Source organism: Humulus lupulus, chromosome 5 (genome assembly GCF_963169125.1).
Source record: "Humulus lupulus chromosome 5, drHumLupu1.1, whole genome shotgun sequence".
Classification (NCBI taxonomy): domain Eukaryota; kingdom Viridiplantae; phylum Streptophyta; class Magnoliopsida; order Rosales; family Cannabaceae; genus Humulus; species Humulus lupulus.
The window spans coordinates 147,673,399-147,687,704 of NC_084797.1; the positions used below are offsets into that span (position 1 = coordinate 147,673,399).

General features: G+C 35.6%; 1 protein-coding gene and 1 pseudogene across 2 annotated transcripts; both read left to right on the forward strand.

Moving 5' to 3' along the window:
* The first annotated feature begins 268 nt into the window (after positions 1–268).
* LOC133777735 (disease resistance protein RPM1-like) lies at positions 269–4,462 on the forward strand. 2 transcript variants are annotated; one of them, XM_062217457.1, is made up of 2 exons: positions 269–1,386; positions 1,837–4,462. In XM_062217457.1, the coding sequence occupies exons 1-2, from the start codon at positions 939–941 to the stop codon at positions 4,242–4,244; spliced, it is 2,856 nt and encodes a 951-aa protein (XP_062073441.1). In that variant the 5' UTR covers positions 269–938; the 3' UTR covers positions 4,245–4,462. The 2 variants fall into 2 exon arrangements, with proteins under 2 accessions (XP_062073441.1, XP_062073442.1); XM_062217458.1 differs by having other exon boundaries at positions 1,903–4,462.
* A 653-nt stretch (positions 4,463–5,115) lies between these two features.
* On the forward strand, positions 5,116–9,516 carry LOC133777736 (disease resistance protein RPM1-like; annotated as a pseudogene).
* Positions 9,517–14,306: the final 4,790 nt, after the last annotated feature.

A 14,306-nucleotide genomic window follows, 5' to 3' on the forward strand; every position in this document is an offset into this window, starting at 1 on the left:
GTATAAAAATTAGACATTGTATATATTATGTAATGCAGTACAAATTGGTTCTGATTTCATTATTGTTTAGAAGTGTTTAAATTATATTTTAAACAGAAACGACAAAAGTGATCACTGTCCTGATCATAAGCCATCCAAATTCATGTATGCAGGAGTCAGGACCACTTAAGGGCAGGCTGGACCAGACTAACATTTTCATTAATTCATTTTCGCTTATTATTTCGAGTGTTCGAGTTATTATATTCTACGATAAAGCATTCAACTACCTAAAAAGGTCTGAAAAGTTTAATTCAATCTTAATGAAAAATACAACATTAGCAGGGGTAGTCTCTTTGCATATATAGAAGATACATGCTGCCACTTATAGTTTTTCCAGTTTAGTGTTAGAAGTTAGAGAGAGTACGCAAACTTGGTTTTTTTTGGTTAGTCATTGTTTATTCATTTATTTCTTTTTCTGGTGAAACATTAGATTCCATCAGCAATGACCGTTTTCTGAATTCACACCATTATGCATGTATATATTATATAAGTTATATAAATATATGATTACTGCGAGATGTCTCAATGTTGTTGGCCTTCAAAGTTTTGATCATATCAGGTTATTATTAATTATTGATATGGTGAAATTTAAAATGCGATTATTGAGTCATGTTAATTGAACCACAACTGCATTTACAGAGTAGGAATTCCTTGTTGACCAATTCACTCGATACAAACTTTTCATTTTCTACAATCTTGTAAGTTAGTCAGTGTTTGATATAATATTATTTTTTTAAGCTGAGAAAGCAGTTCTTTATTACTCAATTGAATTATTTACTTAAGGTAAAGCCAATGAATTTCATAACTAAATAAACAAGATTTCAAAAAGTACCTTCATAGTCCAAAAGTACCGAGTAGATAAAAACAAAAATGGTTAGATAATTAGTGTCTTAACAATAATGGCAGAGAGTGCAGTGTCTTTTCTTCTCAACAAGCTTGCAAGTCTTGTCGAGAATGAGGTGCAATTGGTTAAAGGGGGTTGGGAAGAAATTCTTTTTCTAAGATGGGAACTAGAGAGAATGAGGGCCTTTTTGAGGGATGCAGATGCATTGGAAGAGAGTGATGAGGAGCTCAAAATCTGGGTCAAACAAGTGAGGGATGTTGCTCATGATGCAGAAGATGCCGTCGATGAATTCACTCTTCTCAGAGACCTTGATCACGGGGAAGGCTTCTATGGTTCTATTAATAAGCTTTGTCACAGTGTGAAGAATGTCAAAGCTAGTTATCGAATTGATTTTGAGTTGAAACGTATCAACTCTCGCATCAGAAGCATCTTTGCTGCTCGTAAAAGACTTGATCACAAGTTAGATATTGCCATGAAGGGTTCAAGCTTATTTCACTCATCAGGTAATATAGTTGGCCTCATGTTTACATTTCTAAAGTTTTGAAGCAAAAATGATCACTGAATAAGTAGTTGTTATTCTTTCTTTGTGACTATCTTGTTTGGTGATTTTAGATTGTGAATATCTTTTTGTTTTCCAAGTGTTTTGATTGAGTATAGCTCCCCCTGTTCTTAACCCCTGAATCCAACGGTCTTTTCCATGATTATAGCTATAGTAGGAAGCATTAATGAGATATAATGACCCTGATTTTAATGCCATCATGTGAAACATGTTACAAGAGTATGTCAGGCACTGATTTGGACAGAAAAATGATATATTCATACTTGCACAGACCTGATGCACATAGCACATCTGTCCTCTGTGCCATATATATTTATCTATATATATACAGGTTTTCTTTAGGAAATGTAGAACAACGTTATTTCCTTTTCCTTTTCATTCTAAAATTTTGTAGGTAATGCATGGCATGATCAACGTGACGATGCTCTTCTTTTGGACAATACTGATCTTGTGGGAGTAGATGAACCTAAGAAGAAACTAATCAGGTGGCTGGTTGATGGTGGTTCCGTACGTAAGGTGATCTCGGTCACTGGAATGGGAGGGATGGGGAAGACGGCCTTGGTGAAAAAGGTTTTTGATGATTTGGAAGTGAAGACATATTTCAAGACTCGAGTTTGGATTACAGTTTCTCAATCATACAGTCAAGAGGAACTCCTTAAAGAATTCATTCTAAGTCTCAATTTCGCGATGAGCAGATCATTTGAAAAAGGTGTGGACAACATGAGCATTGATGAGATGAAAGTGCTTATCAAGAAGTATTTGCAGAAAAGGAGGTACCTTGTTGTTCTTGATGATATATGGCACTTGCATGAGTGGGAAGCTGTAAAATATGCTTTGCCTAACAATAACAGCGGTAGTAAAGTAATGCTCACAACACGTAAAGCTGATGTAGCCTCTACAGCAGCTTGCACGCACTATAGAGGAGAGGTCTATAACTTAATGCCTTTGGCCCGTAATGAGTCATGGGATCTTTTCTGTGTAAAGGCTTTCCAAGAGAACTCATGCCCTCCTTATTTATTCGAAATCTGTGACTCTATACTAAGGAAGTGTGAGGGCCTGCCTCTTGCAATTGTAGCACTTAGTGGTGTTTTGGCTACAAAAGACAAGCGAAGAATAGATGAATGGGATGTGATTCGGCGTAGTCTTGGAGCTGAGCTTCATGGTAATGACAAACTTGAGGATTTGAAAAGAGTACTCTATCTCAGTTTTAATGATTTGCCTTACTATCTGAAGTCCTGTTTCTTGTACTTGAGCATATTTCCTGAGGGTCCAATTAAGCGTATGAGAATTATTCGCTTATGGATAGCTGAAGGATTTGTGAACGCAAAAGAAGGATGGACATTGGAAGAAGTTGCAGAAGACTACCTCAATGAGCTCTTGAATAGAAATCTATTTCTAGTAGCAACAGAGAAATCTGATTGCAGGATCAAAGCCTATCGCATTCATGGTCTTCTGAGGGAGATTATCATTTTGAAGTCAAGACATCAGAATTTTGCATCCATAGTTAAAGCACAAAACAGCATTTGGCCTGACAGAACAAGACGCCTGTCATTACATGGAGCATTGCCTTCTCATGAGCGACATAAAAGGTCAGCTTATCAGCTTCGTTCGTTTTTCATGTTTGGTGTAGAGCAATCATCATTAAGGACATATTTTCCTGTTGGTTTTAAGCTGCTTAGGGTGTTTGATATGGAAGGTGCACCTTTGAAGAAATTTCCAGTGGAAGTTGTGGACCTGTACTATTTAAGGTATCTAAGTTTGAGAAAAACTAAGGTGAAAACAATTCCTAGAAGTATAGGTAAGCTTAAAAATTTGGAGACTCTTGATCTTAAACATACTATGGTGACTGAGTTGCCACGTGACATCTTAAAGCTTAAAAAACTTCGCCATCTCCTAGTATATCATAATGACACTAGTGTCCCTTATGCTCACTTCAATATAAAATTTGGCTTTAAAGAATTTTCTGGTATAGGAGCATTAACATCACTACAACAAGTCTGTTTCCTTGAAGCAAATGAAGCCTGCAGCATGATAAGTGAACTGAGGAACCTGAACCAGCTTAGAAGGTTAGGAATTATGAAACTTAGGAAGCAAGATGGACCGGCTTTGTGCTCTTCGATTGAAAGGTTGATCAACCTTCGAGTACTGTCCATAAAATCAACTGCAGAAGATGAGGAGATTGATCTTCAGCAACTTTCATCCCCTCCTCGCTTCCTAGAAAGATTGTACTTAACAGGACGTTTGGTAGAGTTGCCTCATTGGATACCATCTCTACGTAGCTTGGGGAGGTTGTTTCTGAAATGGAGCACATTAAAGGGTGATCCACTCGTGTATCTCCAAGATTTACCGATTCTTGTTCATTTAGAATTGCTTCAAGCTTTTGATGGAAACACATTGCATTTCAGAGCTGGAAAGTTTAAAAAGCTTAAGTTTTTAGGCCTAGACAAGTTTGACAAACTGGAAAGCGTTGAAGTTGGGAAGGGAGCTATGCCTTGCCTTGAGAAGCTAATCATTCAGCGATGCAATTCGTTGTTTAAGGTTCCATCAGGAGTTGAACACCTTACTGAGCTTAAAGGGATTGAGTTCTTTGATATGCCAAATGAGTTAATCATGAAGCTATCCCCAGATGGTAAGGGAGAAGACTATTGGAAAGTTGCTCATGTCCCAGAAGTTTGCTCTACCTATTGGAGAGATGGTGGTTGGGATGTTTATTCAATTGAAAGTTTCAGAGAAAGAGAGAAGACTCCACCAGCTGGCACAGTTGTGAGGAGCCATCGATGCAGGACTCTATGGAAGGTTTAGTACTAATTATTACATTACTAAACATGACTGTAATTTCTGTTATGAAAAAGAAGAAATCACCTGTAATTAATTGTTAGGCAGACACTCATTGTACATGACCCAACTGAGAATAAGGTGTACTTTTAATTCACCATATTCTATTGTTGTACATGAAAATGATATTGAATGCTTATTGTACTAAAGTCATATTAAGTGGCACCGAGGTGTTGTTCATATTAGCTTATGTAAAAATTATGCATATATAGTATTTGTCTATTAACCTTCTAAATGATCCTTCATGGTACCAAAATTATGTTTTATTCTTTACATTCCTTGAAGGATCAAAACTAGATCTCATTGACAAAAGATCCCAGTTGGCAAAAGGGGCTCTTTCTGTCAACTCCCATTACAGTTCATATAGCAAGGTTCGGTATATTAGATTGAGCAACTAACATCAATATTTTACAATACAGATATATGGACTCAAAACTAATTAAAAGGTCATCATAGTGTGACATAATCTTAAGAAAACCGCATTACTTTTGATAGTCTGAACTTTCCTCAATCTTTCCTTTATACATTTTTTTCTTTCTTTCTATATTTATTTAATGGATTCCCAATTTTCCATGACGTTTTGAAGAAGAAGACATAACTGACATTAATAATATGAGTCCATATTTCCCTGAAATTTCAACTGTTGAAACGTTCATATTCCAGACTATTAGACATGACATCAGAAATGTATTTTCCTTCACAATTCCATAAGAAAGTAGGCACAGTTTCCATTTTTTAACAATAAACTTAAATAGACAATCTTTGTGTAATTCAATTTTAACATTATCATACGTCATTCTCTCTCCCTCTCTAGAGAGAGAGAGATTGGATGCAAAAGTCAACTATTCTTACATAAGACATATATTTATATACTATTTAATTAAACTAACAAGGAAACACCCCTGAAACTTACACACCAATAAATGTTTCAATACTTAATAGACAAAATACAATGTTCTGATTGGTTCTTGAGAAAGAAGTCATACCAAGTTCAGTCGTTATGTTAGTTGTCACAACTTTCTTAGCAGACTCAGTAGGCAACACAGCCTTATTCTTCATGTTTAATTCCTTTTCTTCAATTATATATAACCCCATTTCTTCAATCCAACATCTCTCCATAATCTCAAAACCCAAGAAGCGGTTACCAAAAGATATAACCAGAAAATGGCTGAGATTGCAGTGAAGTTCTTACTTGACAAACTATCACCCCTTTTTGAGAATGATCTTCAACTATTGAGAGGAGTGAGAGAGTAAGTTATATATCTCAGAGGAGAGCTAGAGAGAAGCAGGGCCTTCTTGAAGGTAGCAGATGCATTAGAAGACAATGATGAAGAAGTCAATGTTTGGGTTAAACAAGTCAGAGACATAGCTCATGACACTGAGGATGATCTTGATGAGTTTACACTTCTCCAAGCCCATCACCATCACAATGAAGGCTTATATGGCTCAATCCACCGTTTGTCTTGCTGTATCAAGAACACGAAAGCTCGATATCGAATTGCTTCTGAGTTACAAGCAATTAACTTGAGGATTAGAAAGGTTTGTGATACTCGCAAGAGACTTTCTCGTAAAGTGAACAATGGTGCAGAGCAGAATTCAAGGAAGACATGGGAGTGTCTTAGTGGGGAGGCTTTGCTTTTGGAGAGAACTGATATTGTTGGCATAGAGAAATCTAAAAGGCAGTTAGTTGAGTGGTTGGTGAAGGGAGGTTCTGGGCGAGAAGTTGTATCGGTGGCTGCAATGGGAGGAATGGGAAAGACTACATTGGTAAAGCAAGTTTGCAATGTTGCAGAAGTGAAAAGGCACTTCAAGATATCTGCTTGGATCACTGTTTCTCAGTCCTTCAGACTTGGTGAGCTCCTTAAAGATTTGGCTCGCCAACTGTTTGGAGTAATGCGAAGGCCGCTGCCAGAAGGAGTGGACAGAATGAACAACTATCAGCTGAAAAGAATAATCTAGGACTTGCTGTAGAAGAGAAGGTACTTGGTTGTTTTAGATGATGTATGGCATTTGTATGAATGGGATGATATCAAATATGCTTTGCCTAATGACAATTCTGGTAGCCGAGTAATGCTCACTACTCGGAATTCTGAAGTAGCTTCTACAACTAGCTTGGAATCTGATGGTAAGGTGTATAACTTGGAGCCTTTGCCTCTACCAGAATCTTGGAAACTTATATGCAGAAAGACATTCCAAGGGCAGTCTTGCCCTGCTCATTTAGAAGAAATTTGTGAAAATATTTTAAGAAAGTGAGGGGGATGCCCCTTGCAATTGTGGCTATCAGTGGTGTTTTGGCTACAAAAGACAAGCGCCGGATAGATGAGTGGGATATGGTTGGCCGTAGTCTTGGAGCTGAAATTGAGGGCAATGACAAGTTGAAGGACTTGAAAAAAGTTCTTTCTCTAAGTTTTAATGATTTGCCATACTATCTCAAGTCTTGTTTCTTGTACCTGAGCATATTTCCTGAGGATGAACTGATTGAGCACATGAGATTGATTCGTCTATGGATAGCGGAGGGATTCATAGAAGCTAAGGAAGAAAAGACAGTGGAAGATGTTGCAGAAGACTACCTTTACGAACTTCTAAACAGAAGCATGTTACAAGCAGTTGTGACAAGAAGTGATGGAAGAGTAAAAAAATTCAGAAATTCATGACCTTTCGAGGGAGATTATCCATTCAAAATCAAGAGATCAGAATTTTGCTGTGATAGTGAAAGAGCATACTCTACCATGACCTGAAAAAATTCGACGAATATCAATACAAAACACACTGCAAAATGTACCAAAAGACAGGTGTGTTTCCCAACTGCGCTCTTTGTTTATATTTGGAGTAGTTGAAAAGCCATCAATAACTACATCATTTCCTAGTGGCTTTAAGCTGCTTAATGTGTTGGATATGAGAAATGTTCCCCTACTTAAATTCCCACTTGAAGTGGTGAGTCTTTACTTGTTGAAGTATTTGAGCTTGAGGAATACCAAGGTGAAAGTCATCCCTAGCCTGATAGGGAAGCTTAAAAACCTGGAGACTTTCGATCTTAAGAACTGTTATGTCAATGAACTTCCAGCAGAGATTGTAATGCTGCAAAGACTACGCCATCTCTTAGTTTATCATTATAAATATGTATCACATGAACATTTTCACTCCAAATATGGATTTAAAGTCCTTGCAAAATTAGGAGCTTTGAGATCTCTACAAAAGCTCTGCTTTATAGAGGTCAACCAAGATAATATCATAGAACTGGGAAAACTACATCAGTTGAGGCGGTTGGGAATTATAAAATTGAGAAAAGAAGATGGGAAGGCACTTTGCTCCTCTATTGAAAGCCTAACCAAACTTTGGGCATTGTCCATAACATCAGTTGAAGAGGATGAGTTTGTTGATCTACATCACCTTTCATCTCCTCCTCCACTACTTCAGCGGCTTTACTTGAGAGGGCGACTAAAGACTCTACCTCATTGGATACCTTCTCTCCATAGCCTGGTAATACTGTATTTAAAATGGAGTAGGTTAAATGACGATCCAATCACATTCCTTCAGACTTTGCCCAATTTAGTACATCTTGAACTATGTCAAGCGTTTGAAGGAGATGCATTATACTTTCGAGCAGGAGGATTTAAGAAGCTCAAGTATTTAGGCTTTGATGAGTTTAGGGAGCTCAGGTATGTAAATGTGGAGATTGGAGCGATGCCTTGTGTCGAAAAGCTAAGCATCCAGCGGTGTAAATTGTTGGAGAAGTTACCATCAGGGATTGAGCATCTTACCAATCTAAGGGTGCTTGACTTTTTTGAAATGCAAGAAAGCATTTTAAGGGATGCACGAGGCTCTGAATATTGGAAAGTTGCACATATCCCAGAAGTTTATTCTTCCTATTGGAGAGAAGGAGGGTGGGAGGTTTCCTCTCTAGATAATTTGAATGAGGGAGAAGGCTCTTCTTGGTCAAGTTCCATCATAAGAAGCCATGAACTTGAAAATCGTTGGAAATAAGTTCTAGATATTGAGGTTCACTAGGTTCTATATTATAAGCTTGACCTTCAGTGTATAAAGATAGTAGTTTGTGAGTTTGCTAGAATATTCTATTGAGTATGTCACACCATTTGGTCTCTCTCTCTCTCTCTCTCTCTCTTTTATTGTTTTTTTTTTGGGTGCAAACTTTAGCATACATTTTGGATGTAATATTCTGATTTTGTATGGATAAAAAACTATTTATAGTTATGTGGTTAGTTATAGCAGGGTCTTAAAGCTTATTTAGGTATAAATATATTGGAAATTTTATGGTCTCCTCCACTACTAGAGATATAGGTTTTTACTTCGGTTTTTATAGTGAGCATACAAAAAAAGCGAAGTAAAAACCTTTTCAAACTCTTTTACTTCGCTTTTGAAATTGACGCTCTGAAAAAAATTACATACTACTTCGCTTTTTTAAAAAAACGAAGTGAAAAATTCATAATGAAGAGGGCCGTGTTTGGTTGCACAAGCCCGTGTATTATGTTTAGAGATAGTAAAAATGCAGAAAAATGGCCAAGCCAAACGCGGCCCTTGTGCACCTTTAACTTCGGTTTTTACCTAAAAACCGAAGTTAAAAGTGCACAAGGCCACCCACGCACATATCCACTTATGGACCTTTAACTTCGGTTTTTGGGTAAAAACCGAAGTGGAAAGTCCACTTTCTACTTCGGTTTTTACCTAAAAACCGAAGTAAAAGGGCTTTATAACCCCTTCCTTCGATCCGAACGGTCATCTCTCTCAAACCCTCCTCTGCCCTCTGTGCAAAAAACCCCCAAAAATCTCCATTAACAACCGTGAGCCAACACCCATTTTCATTCTCCAAACCTTTTTTTTTGTTTTTTCTTTATTTCTTGCAACATTTCTACCCTATAAACCGAAATATACTCCAAAAATCTTTTTTTTTTTTTTTTTAGAGAAAAAAAATCATTTGGCCGTGGGTATTTTCTCTATTGTTTCTTGGTGTTTCTTGCCGGATTTTGACCGAATTTTTGTCATTGCAAGGGGATTTTGAGCTTCAAAACAGGTATAGATTACTAAAATGTGGTTTTGATGATAATTTTTTATTTTTCTATGTTTTTTTTTATTTTTTTTATTATTCAGAATTTTATAATTAATATAATTAATATTTTGTTAATTTTTATAATTATTTGTTTATTTTGTTAGTTTAAATAATGTGATAAAAATTAGGTTTATTATAAATATATATATGTATATTAGTGAATTTTAGAAATTTTGACAATAGATAAATTTGTTTTTTAAATATTTGAAAAAAAATATATAGCTTGAAGATGATCAAAGTGTTGTTCATTAGTTTCATTAACTAGTTTGATTTTTTTTATTTATTGGTTTGATAATTAATTATGTAGTTTACTAATTATGTAATGTTTTAGTAGGGTCGTTGATTGAGTGGTGAGCTTTGTTGTTCATTTCGGGTGCATTGAAGATTAATATTGAAGGTTAGTTATTTTTTTATTTATATTACTACAAGATTTATGTATAAAGATAATACTAATGTAATCATGCATATTAGATTTAGTGAAAGTTATGTTTGAAAATTAGTGAAGTAGGCTCTGGGAAATTTGCATACTGTGGTGATATAAGGATGAATTGATTTATGCTTGATTATTGTGTTTGTTTGTGTTGTTGTTATAGGAAATTTTGAAATTGCGGTATGCTATAGAAACAGAGGATACTCTGCTGAATTTTTAAAATTTTTTATAAGACTAGAAACTAATAATGCTAGATTCATCTATGCTTGATTATTGTGTTTGTTTTAAATGGTTTTATAGGTAATTTTGAAATTACGGTATGCTATAGAAACAGAGGATACTCTGCCGAATTTTTTAAAAAATTTATAAGACTAGAACCTAATAATGATGGATTTATATATGCTTGATTATTGTGTTTGTTTGTATTGGTTTTATAGGTAATTATGAAATTACGGTATGCTATAGAAACAGAGGATACTCTGTCGACTTTTTTAAAAAATTTATAAGACTAGAACCTAATATAAGTTTTTTTCTAACTTATTAGGAATTGAATATTGTTATTAGTATGGATAAATCATGGATGCTTGAGAGGAGAGAAACATCACAATTTCAAGATGGATTCAACAAATTTTTAGAGTTTTGCCTAAAGAATTGTAGTGATCCACAAAAAATTCGTTGTCCTTGTATCGATTGTGGTAATGGAGGGGAATATTACCATGATAAAGGATCATGTATTTTGTCGAGGATTTGATATGAGTTATAGTAAATGGTATTGGCATGGAGAATTATTAAATGATGACCCATATCCATTAGGTAGGCGAGGTGTAGATGATTTTGAGAGTAATGATTTTGATGATCATCCTATAGAATTGCTTGATGAAGCACAAGAAGAGTTTTTTCATAATCCAGAAAAATTTGATAGTATGGTTAGAGATGCAGACAGACAATTGTTCAGTGGTTGCAATAAACTAAGATTGCCCACAATGGTTAAATTTTATAACATAAAAGCAGAAAATGGAGTTAGTGATAAGTGTTTCAGTCAATTTTTAGCTGCTTTCAAGGAGATTTTGCCGCTAGAAAATTGTTTTCCAGAGTCTACATATGAAGTAAAGAAAACATTAAGTTTGATAGGGTTGAAGTATGAGAAGATTCATGCATGTCCGAATGATTGTATTTTATATCGTAAGGAGTATGCAGACATGGACGCTTGCCCAGAATGTGGTTTATCACGGTACAAACCTAACAAAAGTAAGGAGATTAGGAAACTTATTCCTCAGAAAGTGCTATGGTACTTACCTTTGATTTCGCGGCTGAAGCAATTATATCGAAGTGCAGAACACTCTAAGAACTTAATATGGCACGAGACTGGACGAGTGAAAGATGGTAAACTCTGGCATCCTGCAGATTCACAGGCCTAGAAGAAGGTAGATTATATCAATCCAGAATTCAAAAATGAACCAAGACATCTTCGTCTTGGTTTAGCTGCTGATGGAGTAAACCCGCATAGATCTCTTAGTAGTAGGCATAGTTCATGGCCTGTCTTCCTGGTTATGTACAATCTGCCTCCTTGGTTGGTGATGAAAAGGAAGTTCATGATGCTTTCATTAATGATTTCAGGCCCAAAACAACCAGGACATGATATCGATGTTTATTTGGCACCATTAATTGATGATTTGAAAGAGTTGTATGAAAATGGTGTTGAGGCATATGATGGTTTTAAAAAAGAAGTGTTTAATTTGAAAGCGGTGTTGTTATGGACTGTTAATGATTTTCCAGCATATGGTAACCTATCAGGTTTAAGCACAAAAGATTACTAAGCTTGTCCAATTTGTTGCACCAACACAAGGGCCCGTCGCTTGTCAAATGGACGCAAAATGTGTTGTATGGGTCATAGACGATATTTGCATTTAAGTCATCCTGACAGAAATAAAAAAAAAAGCATTTGACGGTACTGTGGAACGAGACATTGCTCCTTTGCCATTGTCAGGTGAGCAAATTCTTAAGGAAGTAGAAAAAGTTGACTTTAGGTATGGGAAGAAGAATAAAAAAAAAAAAGTCAATGGATGTTTTCAAAGAAAATCAATTTTCTTTCAACTTCCTTACTGGAAAGATTTACTCGTTAGACATTGCTTGGATGTCATGCACATAGAAAAAAATGTATGTGAAAGTATAATCGGTACATTACTTGATATCCCAGGTAAAACCAAAGATGGTTTGTCTAGTCGTTTAGATCTTGTTGAGATGGGTATAAGACACCGCTTGGCACCTGAAGAAAAAGGGGCTCGCACATATTTGCCTCCTGCTTGTTTTACATTGTCTAAAGAAGAGAAGCAAGCCGTATGTCAATCATTGGCAAGGATGAAAGTGCCTGATGGTTACTCATCGAATGTTCGAAACTTGGTGTCTATGGAAGATTTGAAGTTAATTGGAATGAAATCACATGATTGTCATATATTAATGCAACAATTACTTCCAATTGCCATTCGGTCAGTTTTACCAAAAAGAGTTAGAGATAGTGTGACAAGTGTGTGCATCTTCTTTAATCAACTATGCAGAAAAGAATTGGAAATGAAGAAGTTGAATGCATTGCATGATGAAATAGTTGAAACTTTATGCAAGCTTGAAAAATATTTTCCACCATCATTTTTTGACATCATGATACATTTGATGGTCCATTTAGTAAGAGAAGCGAAGTTGTGTGGGCCAGTTTGGGCGAGATGGATGTATCCATTTGAAAGGAATATGAAGGTGTTGAAATGATATGTACGTAATCACCATTGCCCTGAAGCTTGTATGGTTGAGTGTTATTTAGCAGAAGAAGCTGTGGAATTTTGTTCAGAGTACATGGTTGGAATCGACACAATCGGAATTAGCAAACCACAGAATAACTCGGATGGAGTTGATAGAGGATTACGAGGGAAAGGAACAGTAGTGACCATATCTCGTGCAGGATTAGATCAAGCTCATTTAGTTGTGTTGGAAAACAATCCCGAGGTTCAACCATATATAACGTAAGTTATAGATTTAATAAACATTATGCTCATTTTTATGTATAATTAAAATTTTAATATGTTGTACTTTGTATTTGTAGTGAGCACATGGAGTTATAACAATCAATGATTCCCAACAAGGTTAAAAATAAACATAAATGGATTATAGATGAGCATAATAAAACATTTAGTCGATGGTTGAAAAATACTATTCTAGCAAGGTTGGGAGAAGAAAACCATGGAGTGTCGACAGAGTTAAAACGCATATCATTTGGACCAAGTGTTCATGTAATAAAGCACCATGCTTACATTGTTGGAGGAAAAAGATTTCACACAAAGTCAAGAGATGATGCTCGAATGGTTCAAAATAGTGGAGTAAGTATTGTGGCAGAAGCAATGCATTTCGCTAGTGCAAAAGACAATAATCCAGTTGCTGGTACTATGGCATATTATGGGGTTGTTGAAGAAATATGGGAGCTTGATTATTCCTTATTTCAAATTCCTCTGCTAAAGTATTCTTGGGTGGACAACAATGTTGGGGTTAGAATTGATGAACTTGGATTCACTTTGGTTGATTTAAGTAAGAAAGGTCACAAGAATGATCCTTTCATCATGGCTACCCAAGCAAAACAAGTGTTTTACATAACTGACCCTGCTGATGATAAATGGTTAGTTGTTTTACGAACCCCGGAAAGGCAGTTTATAGAAGATGAAAATGACGAAGAAAATGATGATTTGTTTCATTACAATTTTATTGTTGGACAACCAATACATGAGCAAGTTGAGAAAATCCATGATTTCCATGAAGATGATGATGATGGGGAATACATTAGAAATGATATTAGAGATGGAATATGGGTAGATTGTGGATCAACCAAGAAAAGAAAAAAGAAAAGAAAATGTGTCCAGTGAGTAATGTATTCATTTTTATGTTAAATATGTATTTATTTATGTCATAATTGTAATGTTAATTCTTGTTTATGTGCAGATGACCATTTCTGAAGGGGAGAACACACCAAATAGGCGAGGCCCAACAAAGAAGAACAATATCAATAATAAAAAAGCTAAGGGAATAAAGAGAAATATTCAGTTTAATGATAAATGTCAACCTATAGGGAAAGCATATAGTGAGATGCAATCGTACCTTGGAGTTAAAACTAGAAGAACGGTCTCTCTCAATTATAAGGATTGGAGACAAGTCCCACAAGAATTGAAGAATAGAATATGGGAGGATGTATATGTAAGAAAATATTTTAATTACTTTAATATATTGATCATTTTCATGAATTATTTTGCATTTCATTAATCATTTTCTTTCTATTTCAGGGTGCCTTTAACATTCCAGAAAATTGGAAACTAGAATTAATTAAATGTGCGGGAAGAATGATGAGAGATTTTAAGACCAACATCACTAGTGACTACATCTACCCTTTGGCAGAAGACAGTCTGATAGATGAACTCCAAATCCTTCCTAAGAAATATCTAGAACTTGACCTAGAAGATTGGAGGACATTTGTTAGCCACAGTTTATCTCCTGAGTTTAT

Excerpts from the sequence above, each read along its gene's own strand:
- LOC133777735 (XM_062217457.1), top strand. The coding sequence starts at position 939 with ATGGCAGAGAGTGCAGTGTCTTTTCTTCTCAACAAGCTTGCAAGTCTT. Across the intron at positions 1,387-1,836 it reads AAGCTTATTTCACTCATCAG|GTAATGCATGGCATGATCAA; the intron begins GTAATATAGTTG and ends AAAATTTTGTAG.